A 19,865-nucleotide genomic window follows, 5' to 3' on the forward strand; every position below is an offset into this window, starting at 1 on the left:
TATGCCAGTCGCATGATGTCTGCCATGTTAGAATTGAATTACATTGTTAATATAGGCATTGGATGAAACGTTTCAATGCATGTTATTGAACGAAAAATTGCAAAAGCAGAATGTCTTTGTACACTATTGAATGACTAAATCACAAACCTATCGAAGAAAATGTATAGTTACAATAAAACATATCTGTAAAGTCCACTAGCATTATCGGTTCAAAGCTCCAAGACGATTTGCAAGTTGACTAGACGTCGCCTATCTCCTGCTAAGTGACTTTGATGGCCTGTTGAAGCTATCTGCTATGATAAAACTCTCGTAAAACGTACAATATGCACAACTTTACTGCTTATGTCTTTGTTATCTTAAAAGTATGAAATGGGGCATCAAGTGTCGATACCGATTTACGATGTGTCGATCGTTTATGAGGCCATAAAAGAGGCCAGACCTCGGTTATTGGTATGCATTTTTTACTTTCTTTTAATACTTTAAATAAACATATTTTAGTGCTGTGCTCCACAGCAATTTGTTCGCCTATAGTCTTTTTGAATAGCAGAATTTAATACCTACATTTGTGCAGTTGCGTCAATGATTTGACTTCCTCTTAATCGCATAGGGAAAGATACGGAATTATCCCAGAAATTTCTACAAAATCTCATCCTCCCAGCTCATGTATAATACGCAAAATTTAAAACAGACGCGAAAACCTGCGCACACGTCTATTCGCGGAACAACTGGCTACGCAGAAGTGGAGCGCCTATCGAAAGATTGACTCACGCATCGGAACGCAATATCCATAGATAGCAATATCCGATCAGTTAAATATGTGTTTGCACGCAACGCATATTACAATTTCGTGTTTAACGCGTTACAAAGGTATTTAAGGCCATTGCTGAAATCCTGGGAGGTCTTGATTTCCAAGTGTTCGTTCGACTTAGGTGCAATTTTAGTTCACTCGTCTATGTACATTTTGGATCTCCCTCACGAAAGTACCTAAGTAGGACGCAACACAACGTTTGGGAGCGTATGTCCTTCCTAATCGTCAAAAGTGCGAATATTTCAAAGTTTGCTATCATAATCTTAAAGCAAACTGTGACCAAGGTGGCCATATCGTAAATCCTTGACCAGTCCTGATGTGGCTGTTTGACTACCTGATTCATGTTGTTTAATCTAACAGTGGAATGTTCCATAAAAGTCACTTAAGTATAAATTGAATTTTCAGATATAAGCGCTTTACTATGTCGTACTACTTCTTATTTAGTGTGTCACTTGAAGTTTTCAAATCAAATCCTAGTTACTTAACGTTTAAAGGGCTATTGGTTAAAGTATGCATACGTCTTCCGGCCACAGCCCAACTTACAACACCTACTGTTTACATATTTTAAGCACCTTAACACGTGGGGATTACGTAAATGATGCTAGAATGCCATTTTCTTGGTATTATGACTAAACAAACGTGTTATGCGAGCTTTATAGCGAGATAGAATATCTACAACATATTTTATTGTAAGAAAACATTGAGTCACCTTAAAAGCTCAAATGTCATCATTGCTAAGTAAATTGAGGATATTACAAAACCGAAAATTGAAGAGCAAATTAATGTTAGTGAAAAGATGATAGATACAATTTAAGTTTTACATGTAGCCTCGAGTATGAATAAAGAAAGTGACCCAAATTAACCTTTACATTCCACATCACTCAAACGACATCAAACTTCCATTGGATACGAAACTATTCCATTTAGAAGACAGACACGAAAATAATGACACAGTACATTATAATCTTCATGCATTACACAGATCCACATCAATTTGCGCAAGTTGGGGTCTAAGGTCCCGGGTAGAGGTAATTGATCATTCTAATCATCTTATGTATCTTTTTGTTTACTTGCACCGGAGTTATCAATCAATTGACGTCAATTGGTAGGACTGAAGGTTATCACTGATGACTGCTGGTATTCTATCGTTTGTGACGTTAGTCGCATTCCTATTAGAAATTACTTTGCTGATTGATTGTTAGGTATTTTTAGTACCACTTCGTTGGATAGAGCTTCTGATATTTTTGAAGTTGTAGAGAATCTCTGTAACCTTTTTTTCTTAGTATAGACCACACCCGGAAATTCTTCTTACAAGCTATAGATACACAATTTTATAGCAAAACAAAACATTCGGCAACTTTGAATCAATTTATCTACGTCGTTGCAAATTCCGAAATGTCTTGGACATAACTGCCTTAATATTTTGACAGTTGAGAGCAAACTAATTGGAGCTAAATATCAAGGTTCATTCGTTGAAATTGTGTTGATTTAAATATCATTTCCTTCATATTGCAAACCAAAGTATTGTTAGCAACTTGAATAAAATTCTGGTAAAGTCCTTTGCAATATAATTGCAACTTAATTGAGAAGCAAATTCCAATCTAAGCTCGGAGCAGTTAACCTAAATGGATCATAATTTATTTCGCCTTCCGAATCTGGTCAATTAAGTCAAAACAACAACGATGAGAAAAAAAACTTTGAATTCGAAACCGTTGAAACGATTACCACAGCAATCACGATTCTGTTACAGAATGGAGATCTCAAAAACCTAATGCGAAGGTAAAATCACGTATGTTCTCGCTAAACGAATGCAGATTCGCCGTGATAACGGTATTCGGAGTGCGAATGTGGACGTGAGATGTTTGAAGTCCATAACCTAGTATTCGTAGGTAACAGGAAAGTATTCGAAAAAGCTGCTCATATGATTTTATCATTTTATCTGACTTCACGTAAAAACTGAGAAAGTTAAAGAAATTCTTAACCTTAAATGAAAGATAAGGATCAAGATAACTTTATGTAAGTCCACACAATAATTTTGAAATTAATTCAAGCAAACCAAAGAATTTAAATGCAGTTGCAATGACACAGAATTTAAACTACATTATATGAATTAACCCTGATTACAGCAAGAATATTTTCGTCATAATCGCACTTACAATCAAGAAGTAAGGAAGTATTTAATAATTTTTAACCTTTGTTGTCATTTCAATCGCGATAAATTTTGTGCTGGCAAAGCTATTGTACATAAGCCCTTTATTATTGCTATTCATATTTATATTGTGTTCTTAGATCAACAAACGGTTTTGACCTTAATATACGTCAACTTGAGTGCTTCAAAAACTTTGTATTTACTTTGGATGTCGTATTAGGTAACGATCTTCAAGCGTTCTATTATAGTGCTGGCAGCTACTGAATTTTGTGTAATTAGCAATTATTTCGTAAATATTGCATCACAAATACATAAAAAGCCTTCCTCTATCTATCTTTTAAAAAGTACATGTACCAAATGACTAGCATTTTGTCAGTTACTTTTCCTTTAATCTTAACGATGAGAAATTAAAACTGAAGAGCGTTCTCTTCCTGAGTGAACTTTGATCCATCAGTCTCGTCTCATTGCGTGCTCAATTCGAAACAATACCGCAACCACTTATCTCTTATCTCTGTATCAGGGCACGATCGCATTCCATCGTTATCTGTCGGAGAAGCCACTAAACGAGTGTTTAATGTGCCTTTGAGTACATTAATTATAGATAGCCGAGTTTCATTAAATTTCATCACATTTTTATTACTAGGTTAACCTATGCCAGTGATATTTGCTCGTTGCTGTATTTCTCCAGTTTTATGAGCTTAAATTAATGTCTCATCGCCATTAATTTCTGCTGCAAAAATATTATTATCGCTTCATTTTGCGTTTTCAAATGAATTAATGTTACTTGTGTGTGTAAGAGCTACGTATATTATATTATGCATTGATGTACGCCTCGCTACGGAGATAAGACTTCAACCTTTGACAATGGCAATATACATTGTATGTGTTGTTAACTATTAACTTGCATAATAGACAGTAGACTGATATTATCACGTTTCCACTGTAGATAACTGTTTCAAACGAACACGGTGCTTGAATAATTTTATATTCATCAACGTCTCATTACAGGAAATACTCAAACAAGAGTGCCTTTGAATGGATTATAGAAAAACACCGTTTTACGTCAACTAAGAGAAATTCACTGGGACTGAATCATGTTGCAATGAGCTATGTAACAACAGTTGGAAATGTTACAGTGGGTATAAATGAAAAGGGCCACGGCAATAGCAAATGACATTTAAATCCATGAACTTGATGGTCATGTACCGCTACAGAAAGTCCAAATGACACGCTGAATGAGGCTAATTCTGTTTTCTATTCCCACAGTTGTCGATATTGTATTCAAGTGCAAACGGACTTGCCTTTAAGACCTATTACAATTTAGTATATTCCTCGTTTTTGACATCGCTACTTTTGCCTTACAAAATGATATCACATTAATTAAAACCCCAAACAAAAAAATCATAACGAAAGTTTCTTTGAACACACTGATCGTGAAGACCTAAGATAAAATCAAGAGCAAAAAACCGCCAACTACAAGCCATCTAGTACTAACGTCACAATTTAATTGAGTTAAAATTAAATCCAATGACATTGCTCCACTGATAGGAACGAGCTAAAGCGTTTATCGATGGATGTCCGATAAGTAACAGCTGCACTCGATAGACTCTGAAGTCAAGTTGAAATTATCGACAACATTGCCTTCATATCAGCACATTAAAATGAAACTGATCGATTGATGAACCGAGATAATCCATTAATCGATGCAAAGTAAGTGCTTCGAGACATGAACGGCAAATTGTCGCAGGAAAATATACCCGCTGGTAATGTTAAATTAATAAGTGCCTTAAGATATGATTGAAGTTTTGAATTTGTAGAGGATGCTGTTTTGTAAGCTAATGACGATAGGTTTGTAGCGTTTCTTGTGGATTTAGAACGTTAGACGATGCACTACACGATTGACTGATGACATTATAAATTCTAAACAGATCATTGATCAATTTGGTTTTACGTACTATAGGTTATAATAGTAACGAGTTCTTATACATTAATTAATATTTTATATTGATATATGTTTGTACTAACCTCGAGAGCCTCCTGCGCTGTATGCAGGTACTCCCTCAGCATCGCTTCCTGAATGCTGAGCCATTCTAACCTCGGGTCTTCTAACTGCGTCACCTCTGTAACAATACGTATATCATCATTAGCTTTCTTTACTTTATGTTTTACGTTAATATTTATCAAGGTACTATATTGTTAGTATTTCATTTACGTCATTGTCACTGCTTAGTCAAATATGATTAGTTAACTACGTCATGTCACTTAGCACTGAGGTCAAGTCCTGAGCTTACCCAATATTGATTTTCTTACGCACAATCATTACTTTAAAAATTTGGTCCTATTGACCAGTTAGACTCCAAAAGTTGATGGAATTTTAATAAATCCGTTTTCCCCGTACTCAATTACTTAAGACAAATAAGCAGCAACCGCAAGCCAATATGCGAGCCAGATTAAGGCTAAAGAATTACTCATCGTCAAACTATGCGATACGGTTGCCGATTACCAAGCGATTAATGACGAGACCGAAGTAGTGTTTGATAATGGTGGCATTCAATAAACACTGATAGCAATCGCTTTTACTGCCGATAGTGACATTTGGGACGGGGCTTGGCGTGATTGTAATTCACGGTCGTTTATCTGAAAAACTGATTGTACGTGTACTGAAAGCGCTTTCTAATTCAGTCGGCAGCTAATTTACTTTATATTCTTAGAAAAAATGGAAGAAGAAGATCAACTTGCAAGCTGTAACATACAAAGAGATACAAAGTCCTAAATGACTAAAATACAGACGTCTCTCGTACTCGCCGTATCAAATGAAATGACCTACACTAAGCAAATGATCCACATTTAGTCATAAAGCACATAGCGACAGGAACCAATCATAGAGGCAGTCATCATCGGGGCAGCTGCATTCCGCCGTCATTCGTACACCGCGTGACATCCAAAGTACGCACGCGGCGATCTTTCAATTATTATTCTCAATTCTGAACCCGACAAGGCCGGAACGATTCTACCGACAGATTGTTACTCACTTTATATCAGATTAGAGAAACAATGCCGTCGAAATTGCTACGTAATTTGGCTACTGTTCGCGATGAAGGTAAAGTGATAGTGCTAATCAAATAGGTAACTTTAACCGGCAACTCATGGTTAATGATTATATCTGGGAGGATTAGAGTTAGGAATTTGGGACATGCCTAGTTATTATCAAAGGCTAAAACATTTTGAATAGGATCTAACTTTAATACCTAGCTTGCTGTCAATAAAATTAATAGGATCGGTCACTATCAACAGACGAGAAAAAACGCAGACGGTACGTGTCATGAAAACGGATTATTATTGAAGCCCACATTTCATAAAAGAAAAGGTGTAGACAAAGGATCCAAAGTCACGTCCTACTTAATTATTCATAGGAGTATATTCGAAAAACGATAATAAACAATATCAAAGTTAAATCAAACCCGAAGGACCATAAACAAGAAACGCACGTGACTCTGATTTCTTTGACGGTAAAAATTGACCACACACCATCAAAATTATTGATATTCAAAGACACGAAGTAGAACCATCTATAAACCCGTGTGACTCTCCAAAAACAAATGCAAATGAAATCGAAGCCATACATGGTTCAAATCCAATCAGTTCAAATTGTCAAGATAATGTACTCGTCTCTAATGATATCCTCTTGAATACTGCGTAGAGAATATTTGCAAGGAACTTGAATACGGAATACCTACTACTCAATTCCAATTAACCAAGAAAGCGAACTCAAAGTATCAAATGAAATTCTCAACACAGCGCGGTGTAAAATAAAAGCTGGTATGAAGCGTATAAATATTGCGGGCTTATGCAGAAAATAGGTATGGGGGAGATCGCATACCTTGATAAAGAACATGGATGCTGTAAACTAAATATGTAAAGTGGAGGAGGCATTAACAAAGTAACATATGCATATTTACACAAGTATGCAAACTACTAGGTTCAAAGACTTAAATACTAGAAGAATATTAAAATTAATTGCACCGCTCATTTTAAACAAGTTCCAACTTCATTATTGCTTGTCCTTTTCTATTCAGAACTGTGATACGATCGTTAATGAGTGTGTCAATGTTTTGTTGATCTTGTAAGATTATTTCATTGCCAATTTGTCTATGAATCGGCATGTTAATATTTATTTTATTTCTGCTATAAGTTCCATGCGATAATCTTGGCCGGGCCCGGTTATGGATGTTGCTTAAATGTCAATTATTTCTCATTCGCTGTGCTCTTTTATTTGCAATCAATGCGTTACTTACTGTAAATTAAAATTACTTTATAAACTTAATTTTTACTTCAAGCTTTTTAATTCCCAGTATCAACATTATAAAGGCAAGATTATTTACTTGCTTTAATACGGTATGCGTGTAGAAAATAAACTCGAAGTTGAATTTAAATTTTCTCTTGCAAGTGGTAACATTCCTGTGAATTTATATTGACTCGTTTGCAGCAGCCAGCAGGACCGACGCTAAATAAATTTGGTTGTAGAAATAAAGTAAGATCCTTAAACCATTGTGTGGGATTAGAAATACATAATGTTTAAGCGACAGCATGTCCGAACCGAAAGTCCTGCACGTTGAAACTAAAGGAGACGTATTATTTGAACGAAAGCTATCAAGATCCCATCGGAATACGAGGAAACCTGAACTGGTGAACAAGTACCTATTTATGCATTAAACGCTGCAACATTTAATGCGAAAAATGCATAGCTAGAGGAGCTTTGATGTAGATTGTCTTTTATTTTCATTATTACGCTAACGACTGGGCACGTTAGTGATGAATAATGTTATCCGCGAGGCATTCTTCAAGAAATGAGCTTTTAAATGATGGGCGAAACATTTGTAACGTCCAGCATTTTCATAACTAATTTGACCGCATTATTTAACAGTTTTACTACGCCACTTCAAATGTAATTCGTTATTATAGCGACGTGCTTAACTACCAAAGAGATATAATTCTGTACGTGTTACTGTTTTATCTGGAATTTCTTTACGATCAGCGTATATTATGAGTAGACTAATAGTACTGTAAACTTTGGATATTCAGCTTGATCGTTCAGGATCACCGCACTACTGATTAATCGCCATAATCAGCTGAAAGTAATTACAATGCGTAGACCGCTTCGTATATTTTACTGGGAATTGCTTTAATTACCATCATTAGCATTTTCATGGATGACCACGGATCTCGTTCCTCATTCTCCATAAATTTGCCATCACTAATTCAAGTTCGTTTTGTTTATTGAGCATACATAATTAAAGTTAGGACCAATAAACGAAAGTACTGTAATAAAGCAACTGAAACTGTAAATTGTAATAGAATCTTATAATGAGTACCTAATAGAGGAATACTCGATAAAATACAATCAAATAAATAGTTTTAATTATCAATTAACATTGGGGAGAATTTATGCGATGGCGTTGGAGGCTATAGGTAAGCTATCGACGGATCTACACGCGTAAAACACCATAGGTACTATAAACGAGTTGCGAGTCATTTGCATTTCGTATTGAATATTGCAAATGGTCACTGTAGGGCTACTGTACTGGAATTTATGAATATACAAAGCGTTTTTGAGTTATTTTCGTACCAGATATGCTTGTTCTATTTTTGTTTCTTTGCTATAAAACGTATTTTTAATACCAGTTTATACACCGCAATGTTTAGACTATTAATTTGTGTTACGAGGAAAATATACAAATTACAATTAAGTATGAATTATATTTGCTTTGTTAGTAATAAAGCTGTGGAATTTCGCAGTAAGTATGTTTACACATCATAACCATTTTCCGTTTATACCTCTAATATAAAATGGCTGAAGAACGATCTAGAAGTAACTTTAAAACGAACATAATACAACAGTTAGGTTATTTGTTGCCCATAGCAACCCTACACAACACGACAGAATAGTAAATGTGACGCATAGCTGCGCCGACGCATGTAGCGAACAACTTATGAGAATAGCACCCCACTCCACGACACACTAAATAAACATACAATTTACTTGCAGCAAGTTTAAATTAAATTAAAATATCTAAACTGTAATCAGTTTAAGTAATGACATAAGTTACGCACACAGAAAATGGTTATTTAAACTGAGAATAATTTAAAAAGCGCGCAGAACCGTTTATCTTCTGTGATAGGATCTAATGAAATGAACAGATAATGAAACCTATTTGAATCCTTTTGCATAATTTGTTCTGAATGCGTAAGTATAAATTAGCTTGAGACAAATATTCCAGCCGGGGTTACATTGCCTAGCAAATACTTTTAATGAGCTCTGAGAATTTATTTGCTTGAATAAACATGTGTTTTGCAGTCCACTGCATAGATGGCAGCACACCTTTAATAAAACGCAATTTAAAAAATATATTTCTCGTTGCAAATCAGGGAAAAACATTTTTTACCAAATATTGATTCTTGCTCATACCTAGGTTTGAATCATCTTTACCTGGTAAGGGTTTTTCTTCGTAGCAAAAGAATCATTGATTAAGGATAGAGCAATAAACATCAATAAAGATTGCACCTAGAATTTAGAACGAAATGTTCCCGAAGATGTTCAGAACGTTTAAAATATAAGAACTCTTTAATTACTGAATAGCTACGTAAAGATAGTCACGCAGCCAAGAAAATTCGGAGAATTTAATCAGCAGTCACAAAATCTTATCATAATAAACACTGGTGATAAATTACGTCGCACACTGTATTAAAACAATTATAACTGCATACCTATTAATTCATAATAACATTGATAACTCACTACGCACTTTCATAAAACTAACGTAGTAAATAGTACTGACGTCTATGGAAAATCAGATGACATCATATTTAAGGTTTTTCAATCGAATGTAACGGCCTTTCTACGTCGACTCGTAAATTCTAGACGCCATTACTGTAGAAAATTGCAGCGTGCAGGCCACTTCACAGAAATTAACACCGAAAAAACATAAAAACTAACAAGCTGCGATCAAAAGACGATCCGATCGGCCACAGTTGATGGGTGGTCTCGAAAAAAAAGTAAGAAAATGGCGGAAAAGTTCTACGGTTCTTATAAATAATGCATAAGAATGCGTGAGCGTCGTGCGAAAATGTACGCCGTGCGTTTGCGCGCACCGTTATCGGGTGTTCGCGGGTCGTCAGATATCGCGCGTTTTCCATCTTATAGCACAGTCATTATTGCCTTTTTACCTTTTATAGCGCTGTGTAGATAGGTAACTATATTGTCGTGTTGGCAGTTTTCGACGCTCGCCATAAACTTTGTTAGAAGTCATTTATAAACTGGATTTAAGTTACTTCTTTAGGAATGATTTAGTGTTGTTCATGCGTTATCTTACTTGTTTGACATTGCCGAGCCTAGTTTTAGTAAGACACAATAATTATGTTCAGTTTTGCAGTGTTTTCCATCTACGATAAAATTGCTTTGAATTTTCTCATAATTTTAGAGAATCTTGGCCACTAGTTTTCAGGACACGGCCTGGGCATTTTGAATTGATCATAGAAAATTTGTATGCTTATATCATATGTGTTATGGTAATGGCTTTTCATCTGTACTCCTTATTCAATATTCATTCTAGTCATTACGCATTATAGAAATGTATTAAAAATTCAAAACAACACGTTTATTTTATCTGCATGTGAGATTACACGGTAGCAAAGCAATATCTATGCAACGACTAATCAATTCAATACGACTCACGAAGATGCATTTGCGTAAATAAACGATACGTAAGCATTCCATTCATAACACGACTTATTTAGTGCTCCGCCATAGAATAATCTAAGGATTCACATAAAAACATATTATATCCGCGAGTCACGACTGAATCGACGTGCATCCGAACGTACGCGCAACGCCATCTATTTTTCGTGGTGTGACGTTAAAACTCTTGCGCATTTCGATTTCAAATATCGAATTCAAGATGGTGGCCGCAACAGTCGCAACATTCTATAGGCTAGACATGAATCAACCTGTTCAATAATTCATAGGGAATAACTAAAGCACCGTGGTACTTCATAAGCCCCCCGCGAAGTACATTTTTCACCCGACATACTGAATAATCCAGGGGATAATAAATAAGAGTTAGCCTGTTGTAACTGGTACAAACAATTCATTGTGCTAAAATGAGTTATTGCATTGTTAATACAGGTCCACTATTTCGCTACTCAGTATGCTAAACCGGATAGACTTAACTTAAACTTCTTGGACGGAAATCCGACTGACCGGTTACAAATTATTTTTTAAATTGTGTTAAGGTGCAGAGTTTCTCACATGTGATACTAAAATTGCTTGAAAATTCACAACATGTACTACCATGAAATACTAAGAACAGATTCCTAATCTATTCCGTTGGAAAAACTGCCAAATAAACAACAGGTGTTACTCACGATTGACATGATTGATGTAATAACGTCCGATCTGTGGATCGTAGGCCTCCTCCCATCCAAGTGGCAGCTCATTGCCAATGCAGTCCGCGAATGTCTGTGGCTTAGTATATCTGGAACAATAAACGTTTTTTGTTGAGTCTAGGAAGCGCTTGTATAATCCTAGAATCGAGGCTAGGAAATTCATTATATGGATAATGGGAATTGAGATGTTCATGACCGCTTGTTTGTAAAACAACAACGTAGGTTATTATACGATTTCCAGTTTCTGATTCTTCTAATTGAGTATCGACAATGTTTAAAGAAACAAACAGTAAAACCCTAAGTTGCAAACATTATCCAAGCATAAAAGTAACTTTTAAAACCTTATACACGTACGCTTCAGGAAAGTCGAGCAAATACATAACTAAAAAAGCTTCCCATAGAAGGCCTTACATCAACAACCCAACATTCTTCCCACGAACAGGGGCGAGCCTATTACTGCGCTTCTATAACTATCATTAAGGCAAAATAATAATAAGCTCCAGTTATTATTTCGAATCTTTCGACTGGATAATTTCACTGGCCATTCAGTAATGTGGACTGGTTGGAACGATTCCGTATTTATTCTGTGTGTAAACATGCAACTGGCCTCCTTTAAACCAACCAATTTTGTTTTAGACGTCTCTCAAAAATTCGACATCGATATCTTATGTCTTTAAAAGCTACCAGTTCGAAAATAGATTAATCACCAGACCGTTCAAATCGTTTAGCCTTCAATCAATTTAGAAGTTACGGGATCAAGAGGACGCGGTCAATATCATTGGATTTATACCAGTAGAAATAGCACCTCGTTAGTCAATCACATCATTCAAAATCGAATCAATTGGTGTAGGGTACTAATCTAATGCACGATATAGGACGAAGAAATCGCTACCGATTTCTCAAAGCAAGAACGGATTTTACATTAAAGATTTTCTGATTCAAAATGTAATGTTAGGAGCGCGATGGAATTATAGATAAAACATAGGTAGTATCGAACAAAAAACAGGTGCAAGTTTCTAGATTCAAGTTGTGCCTAGGCGTGCAGATAATACAGGCAGGTTGTGGCATGAGAATAATTAATGATGGGCGATGCGGGTGCCGGGAGCTGGCGCGCGCTGGGCGTGGTGCACTGGCGCCGGCGACCTGCTCCACTGCTGCCACAATTTCGATCATGATTCACGTACAACCAGTTCACCAACAAAAAGCGGACACACTCGCATTTCCGATGGTGACGAAATCAACCGAACGCCGTCTCATACGCATCCCACTTAACGGTTTTCGTGACTTTTAATATGGCGTTTATACGGTAGTCGGTTATTAAATAAGATTCTTCGGTTAATTGGCCACGTTTATGTCCAGTTCGGTGTACGTGCAACTTTTGAAATCGACGTTTTCGATGTTCGCGTGATTCTGTTTTACCGTTTGCTGGTTGTTTTACAGTAAGCAATCAAGTAAAGGCTTTTTAATGAGTGCGTATAACTTCGTGTAAGGTTAAATTCACGTGCAATTATAATAAACACCTTACAGCTCAATTTAACAACTTGCAATCTCTGCATAGATTCAAGTACTCTCTCAAGAAGCATAATCCACTCAATAAAATATTTGTAAGAATTCATTTTATATTAACTGGATAACACGAATACAAAAAGATTAGTCAAGGGGTAAACCATTAAGGCTGCCGCACATTCTTTATTTTTGTTATATCAATTTATTGAGACAAAGTCGAGAGGGGTAAATCTTCAATGGGAATTCGTTACTCCTTCCGCACAGCTACCGAATGCGGCGTCCATTTCAAAACACGATCACTCTTATCGAGGTGAGGGGATAGAGGGCGCGTGCGTGTGCGCATCCAATGCATCGGTGTGGGAGCAAGAGGGAGATACAAGAGTAGTAAAAGCGAGCGAGACAAATAGAGAAACAATGTTGCTGCGTTATGGGAGAACGGCAAAACCAGTCCTGTCAGCGGGACGTCAAGACGAGTCGAGTTCTCGGAAACGGTGACCCGTGTCACGGAATCCCTAGCCGCACACACAGACACACTTTCACACACACGCGCACGCGCCCACGTAAACGAAACACTGGCTCCAATCAAATACCTCTGTGACAGAATTATTGGTCTTTATTATAATAGTAGGTAAACATTCAATCGTTTCTGCTTTGGTATAAAATATGTATGTACATGCAATAAACTTTTCTTAGTTGTTGCAACTGGTTACCAAAACTTTATAAGCAAGTTCTTTACATACTCGAGTGTTGTAAAAAACTTATCAACTATAAATAAAAATATTTTGCGTTCAGTCTGTCGATAGAAGTGGGAATGTCAACTCAATATCAGTAGATAAGATTTTAACGCTGCATATCATGAAATGGAATTCCAAAAATGTCGGAAGTTTTGTCTGCAATACAATAGCCATTCACAAAGTGTAACTTAAAAACAAAACAATAGTTTGAAGTAGAGTGGTATTTAAACACAGCGCCATCTACCGACCCGATGTAGAATTTGGCTACCGGTCTTGCGCGCTAAGTTTGAACAGATGTCATTAAGTAGACAGTAGACAGGCTCCACCATGGATCCTCTAACGATTCCAGATACAAGACCAAGAACTTTTTTTGCACTTCTGACATCATAATTTTAAATCTAATTTGAAGTAACTTTTTCTTACTCTTATTAACTACTCTAGGCAATAAAATAAGATTGCCTAGTGATAAAAGAAATTTTGAAGATCCAGCACCAAACAAACAAATGCATAACAGTAGGTACCCATATTTCGAGTAAGAAAAAAGTATGTCCTCTTTTTTTGCAAGCATGTCCGACTCGCAATTATATAATTTGTTCTACTTTACCTCACTGTCCGTACAAGTTTTCTCATATAAAACAGTTCGCAGCAGAATTGAGTTCACACACAGCTGTATAGCGTAATCGATGCGAATAAATCCGCGAGTTATGCCGTGCGATATGCCAGTGCATCACAGTCTCATTGGAAAATAGCGCGGGAGAAGGCCAATGTACCGCCGTTCAGCAGCCGCAAATAGAAACATGAAGGTTGCTGCCCGCTTTGGACTATTTAGTTACAAGCCCCTGCAGATTTAAACGCCATTCCAGGTGCAAAGGCCCACATGATAAAGTTTTCTTAAATCCAAGTGTCTATCCAAACCAATAAATCGGAAAATGTCATCAATGTCGTACCATCAGACCAAAGAATCAAAGAGGCTGACCGTAAATCTAAATGATTAGACCATTAGTCACGAGTTATCCACGTATCATTTCGAAAGTCCAATGACCAAATCCTGGATTACGACAAACTTGGAGCACGTCTGGTGGGAGGCGGTGCCATGCTGTCTCACACATATCGACCGACCGACAGACGAACACGCACACCTACTAATGCTCTATAAATATCGCCAGGGAAATATTTTAATCCGGATGGCCCGTTTAATGCACATTCCTTGGGCTTTGGAACAATCTCGATTTTTTTACTCCTTTACTCCATGAGGGCATTGCCCTACTTAGATTTTAGTCTGTAAGATAATCTGTAATACGAAACTGTGTCAGTAGACACGGCTAAGGATAATAATGTTAGGTGAATAACCTGTTCCTTACAAAGCTATAAGTAAATTCTTAAGACGTGATGTCACACGTATCCTATGTGCTTATACTGCTTATTTAAATAAAGCCTCATGTGTTGATGAAATATACTCACGGACAGGAAGATTATAAACCTTCCTATGGCCAAAAAAGGAATCGTGTTAGGGGTCAACGTGATTTCCTCTCGCATTCCGTTTGACTGACACATTCGTTATAATCAAATTAAACACAACTTGCAATGAATTCGTCGAAGCATGCCGACCGGATGATCCAATACGTGAATATAAAATTTGTATCTGAACCGAACCATGCATTAAAGTAACCACACATATAAACATTGTTCGCATCTTGCGTCACGACCAATCACCAAAATCCAACAAATTGCTGCAGCAATCGCTCGAAAGTGGTAATTATGTATTGATGGTAAACGCAGGAGGCTAATGTGACTCTATGACGTCACGCGTTATTCGATCATTGACAAACGACATTCCAACGCTTAGTGTGAACTGTGTTGTTGAAACGCACGTCACGTCATTCCCACCAAGGTCTCATGCTCGTCTTGAGACTCAAGAATATACACATTAAATGCTCCGATCTGAATAATAAAGATCTCTTGACACTAACTGCCTTTAAAATCTCGAAATCCTTCTTCTTATTGTAATGAATTACGAGCTTCATTAGCAATGTTTCAAGTAATTTAAGTTGAAGCGTACATCTTCGAGGTTATTATTTCATTACTATTTTATCTACAATTTGAAATAATTTGAAGTTCAGTCAAAATAAACTCGCACATAGAACGTAATTTATACAATTCAATGTTGCATACTGTCTGTAGAAGTGACGGACGGACGGACAGCGGGTTGCATAAACACTGAATATATAGGGTTTCCGTTTGAATCACGCCGCATACCAGCCGCCTTCGTCACGCCGGCAGGCGGCGCGTGCGACACAATATCATGAGTATCACGACTCCGCTCACAAACATTCGATAATACGATACCTAGTCTAAATAATGTCTATACAGAATGACGAATTGTCGGCCGCCCCGCTTATAATATCGCCGAGACTCAGGAATTTCTAATTGATATTGCATTGTGGTCACTCCCATTCTGTTGCTTGTTTGAGTAATAAGTACCTACAGTCTGATGAAGGAGATTAAATGCTATAAATCTCAGCACAAGTCAGACACGACGTTTTAAAAATTGTCGTAGTAAATCAGACGGTACTCCATTTCGCAGGAACAAAATTTGATGATGGTCGTAATTTATTATTGTATTTGTGTTATTTAAACGACGCATGCTAAATAATTAAGCGAATGTTATAAAAACTGCCCATTCATTAGACTGGCCGACCGGTTTAGATTTACATAGATAGAACATAAGAGTAGCTGTGTCTAGAATTGAGAGAACACACATACACCAATTTTAACGATATCTGTAGCATTCAAATCTTCTCATTATGCAAATATGCAATACCTAGTTACAGAATGTAGAAAAGCAATCACAAGCAGTTGGTCGTTGCAACTTCGAATACCGCCCTCGAAGTATGGCAGAAATGTTGCTAATGGCTTGTAACGATGTTTGCCGGCAACTTCACGACTGCACAAATGATACTTTCCCAGCGGTAGAAAGTCAAACATTAGGTAGGAATGGCACCAAAGCGGCTCCATTCACATATCGTTGTTATTAGAGCGGTGTCAAGACCGGAAAGTATGGATTAAACAGAGGCCAAACAAGCAGATATCAATGTGCGCGAACGCATCGCCAATGAATGGGAGGCGCCGGGCTTCTGCGAATGTTTGTTGAGGAACAAAATTCCTTGCTCCATTGTTTCGTAAATGATCGACCGCGCGGAATGGGGTCGGGGAAATATTTGCGATTTTTACAGCTACACACTGTTGCCAATTTCTTTGGTAATACTACAATGCTGCAGGAAAATGTATTCAGCACTATAAATGCATGAAGGCGAATAGAATCCATTACAAATGGAATTTCTGCGGAAATGTAGCATTTGATAGATGCTATAAAGTATTTTACTCTTGGAAGACTGATCCTTTTCTATCAGCGTGGGAACTAACATCAGAAACTTTCGCGGGCAAGTGAATCTATCAAAATCACTGTTTTGAATACAAGAAAACTGATGCATTATAGGCATATCAAAGAATACTCTGAGTAAGCACCAAACTGTTCGATTAATTGGGAACAAGTCAGAATCCGTCGACGCGAACAGAACACTATCACCTAATCGCCGTTAACTACAGGTGTTTTCGCATAGCACGCAGCTTACGATCATTTGCAAAATCACAAACCTAAATAGCTTAGTAGCGCTAAGGCACAAGGTACATATTGGAATGGTAATATTGTTTATTATAGTCTCTTGTCGCATATTTCGCCCACGCCCAAATGGCGGTTCGTCAACAATTTATTCAAAATCAAGGATTTGTGCCAGTTCGCCTCACTGTGCCTCTATTTATGGGCACCTAAAAATTATACCATTCACGGTATTTAGGATTTACGAAAGGTAAGTACAAGATATAAGCCACTATGTGTACCTAAGCAAATAAATTTAAATAGGTACGTAAAACGAAAGCATACCAGCCAATCTGCATAAGTTTGAGATCATTATATCAAGACCTTGATTTATATCTATCTAAATTATTGTAGTTGTAAAAAGGCTGTCGACTTTACATTCGCTTCGATATTGCAGTCTTTACAATTTCTGGATTATTATGAGAATTATGTTCATACCTACTCACATGAAGTTGATCTTAACCTTATTAAGAGTGTCGTTAATTACTTTTACATAAAAATAACTTTCTTAAATGAATACGCCCGTAAATAACGATATTAATTTTTATGAGACGTTTTTAAGTCGAATAGCGGTAAAGTATCAGTTTAGTTCCATCATCTGATATATTAGGATTGTACGTTTAACGTGGACATTAAATCGTCCCAAACATTTATGGAGGAAATATTAAATAGTCAACATTCTTAAGCCAACCACGTCTGGGCGTCCTCCGATGGCTAATCAAACACTCTTATGCAAATCAAGCAAATAGTTATACAATTTTATGAGCGACGACTATCGTCAATTTATCACTCCCTATATGGTGGGACAAACACGCAGAAATTCCATCCGACCATTCCGAGACCCGCTATGTCGACACACCATATTTTGCAAGTTTATGCTAACTTCATGAAGTTATGGGGCGGGCCCACTATACAAATACATGTTAGACCATTTATAGAGTACCGAATGGCAGGACTAAATAAAAGGTGTCTGTAGTAAAGAAACAAAAAACTATAATAGATGTGCATAACAATGAAAAAGTCGTTACAAGTAGGTAAACAACTGCTTTATGACGGCATATAGATAAGAGAGGAATGCCAATTTTGATTAGAAACGAGAGCAGAACAGCTTTTATCGCATATTCACATAGATAACTTTTAAACATGCGTGATTTTAAACACATTTTATAATAACGACTATCTAAGCGGATTGCAATTCAAAACATGCTACTCTACATAATAGGAGTCAATGATTGCATATCCATAACAAGAAATAATTTCCTGTGAAATTTTTGCCAGGCCAGGTGTTCATTAATGAATTCTATTGAGAACCAAGTCTGCAGCTTCTCCATTGGTTTATCACGAAGAGATTCTGGATAAAACAAGCAATCGTTTTAAAAGTTCTTGGATGGAATCAAAATAAATCTTGCAGTGTAGCCGGTGTCGGCAGCGGCGGCGGTGTCGACGCGCGTCTGGGTGTATAAAATCGCCAAGGACATATTTATCTGAGAGGAATGCGTAGAATAAACAATGTTGTACGCTATTTCGCGTCCGTTCGCCGCCACGCGCCGCACCCTGCAGCACACACTTCAACAAATGTTTTGTAAATCTTCTTTGCACAACCAATAGATTTTTTACGTAGCTTCTATTAAAGAACAAGTAATTTGAATAGCTCTCAAAGTGAACGAGTGAACCCATTTAAAACGCAGTCGATTAAAAGACAAGAAACGTTGTAAAATGCCCAGCCCCTTTAAAGTTACGCATGAGGGAGCTCAGAACTTGTGCAGTGCGTGGGAAGCACATACTTGGGTTACACAATCTTGTGAAGATACCTTCGTTAAACACGATTGATTTTATGCTAGTTGTTGGAAAAAAAACTATTTGAGAAGTTTGCTGTAACACCTGATGCTATAGTAGTAAATGAATAGTAGCGTTTCTTCAACACAGTGTAGCGTATAAGGAACAATTACATTATAAAATTAGCCATCACGCCACAAGCTACTCGACCGCAGACATGCAGATCGCATTGAAACATTCCAACGCGAGCATCCTTGTATTTCCCACATACAATTTGCCCGCACCTAGGCAAGTACGCATAGACACCTAACGCAGATTTCACTCGCAACATAGAATTATGCATTAACGATCAACTGAACGCAACACTCTGGTATGCAATAGAACAATGTACCGGCTTAGTGAAACTGCATTCAACCGATACAATTAAAGTAATAAACACCGGCAAACACAGGTATGAGTTCCCATTCGCTTGTTAATCGACGATATCATTGTCTTCAGCGCTTCCTTGCTTAAAGACACAAAGAATCGTTTTTCCTATGCTCACAATGCGTAGCTGTCGAACACTCCTATGTAGTTAATGTTTTTTTCTATAACTATGTACCTAGTACCTACGCCACTCATCTAGTTACGTATCACACTTGTTGTTGAGATCTGCGAAAACCGCAAAATGCTCATTCGCACGCAACGTCTCGTTACAGAAGCATTTGAGAAGCCACTTATTACCGTAAATGTATAGTTTCAGCTACCAATGACACCATAAAGATCTTTATCTTGTTAATACAGCCATATATATCT

The 19,865-nt window shown here is 37.1% G+C and overlaps 1 protein-coding gene across 1 annotated transcript in view; it reads right to left on the minus strand.

Annotated features, from left to right (window-relative positions):
- Kibra (kibra) overlaps positions 1-19,865 on the minus strand; it is a 61,395-nt gene that overhangs the window by 38,797 nt on the left and 2,733 nt on the right. Inside the window, exons 2-3 of the mRNA XM_049841287.2 lie at positions 11,379-11,488; positions 4,983-5,077 (exon numbers count right to left, since the gene is read on the minus strand). Of these exons, the coding sequence (XP_049697244.2) occupies positions 4,983-5,077; positions 11,379-11,488 (205 nt within the window). The remainder of the gene's footprint in view (positions 1-4,982; positions 5,078-11,378; positions 11,489-19,865) is intronic.

The sequence above is a fragment of the Helicoverpa armigera genome, chromosome 19 (assembly GCF_030705265.1).
Source record: "Helicoverpa armigera isolate CAAS_96S chromosome 19, ASM3070526v1, whole genome shotgun sequence".
In the NCBI taxonomy this organism is placed as follows: Eukaryota; Metazoa; Arthropoda; class Insecta; order Lepidoptera; family Noctuidae; genus Helicoverpa; species Helicoverpa armigera.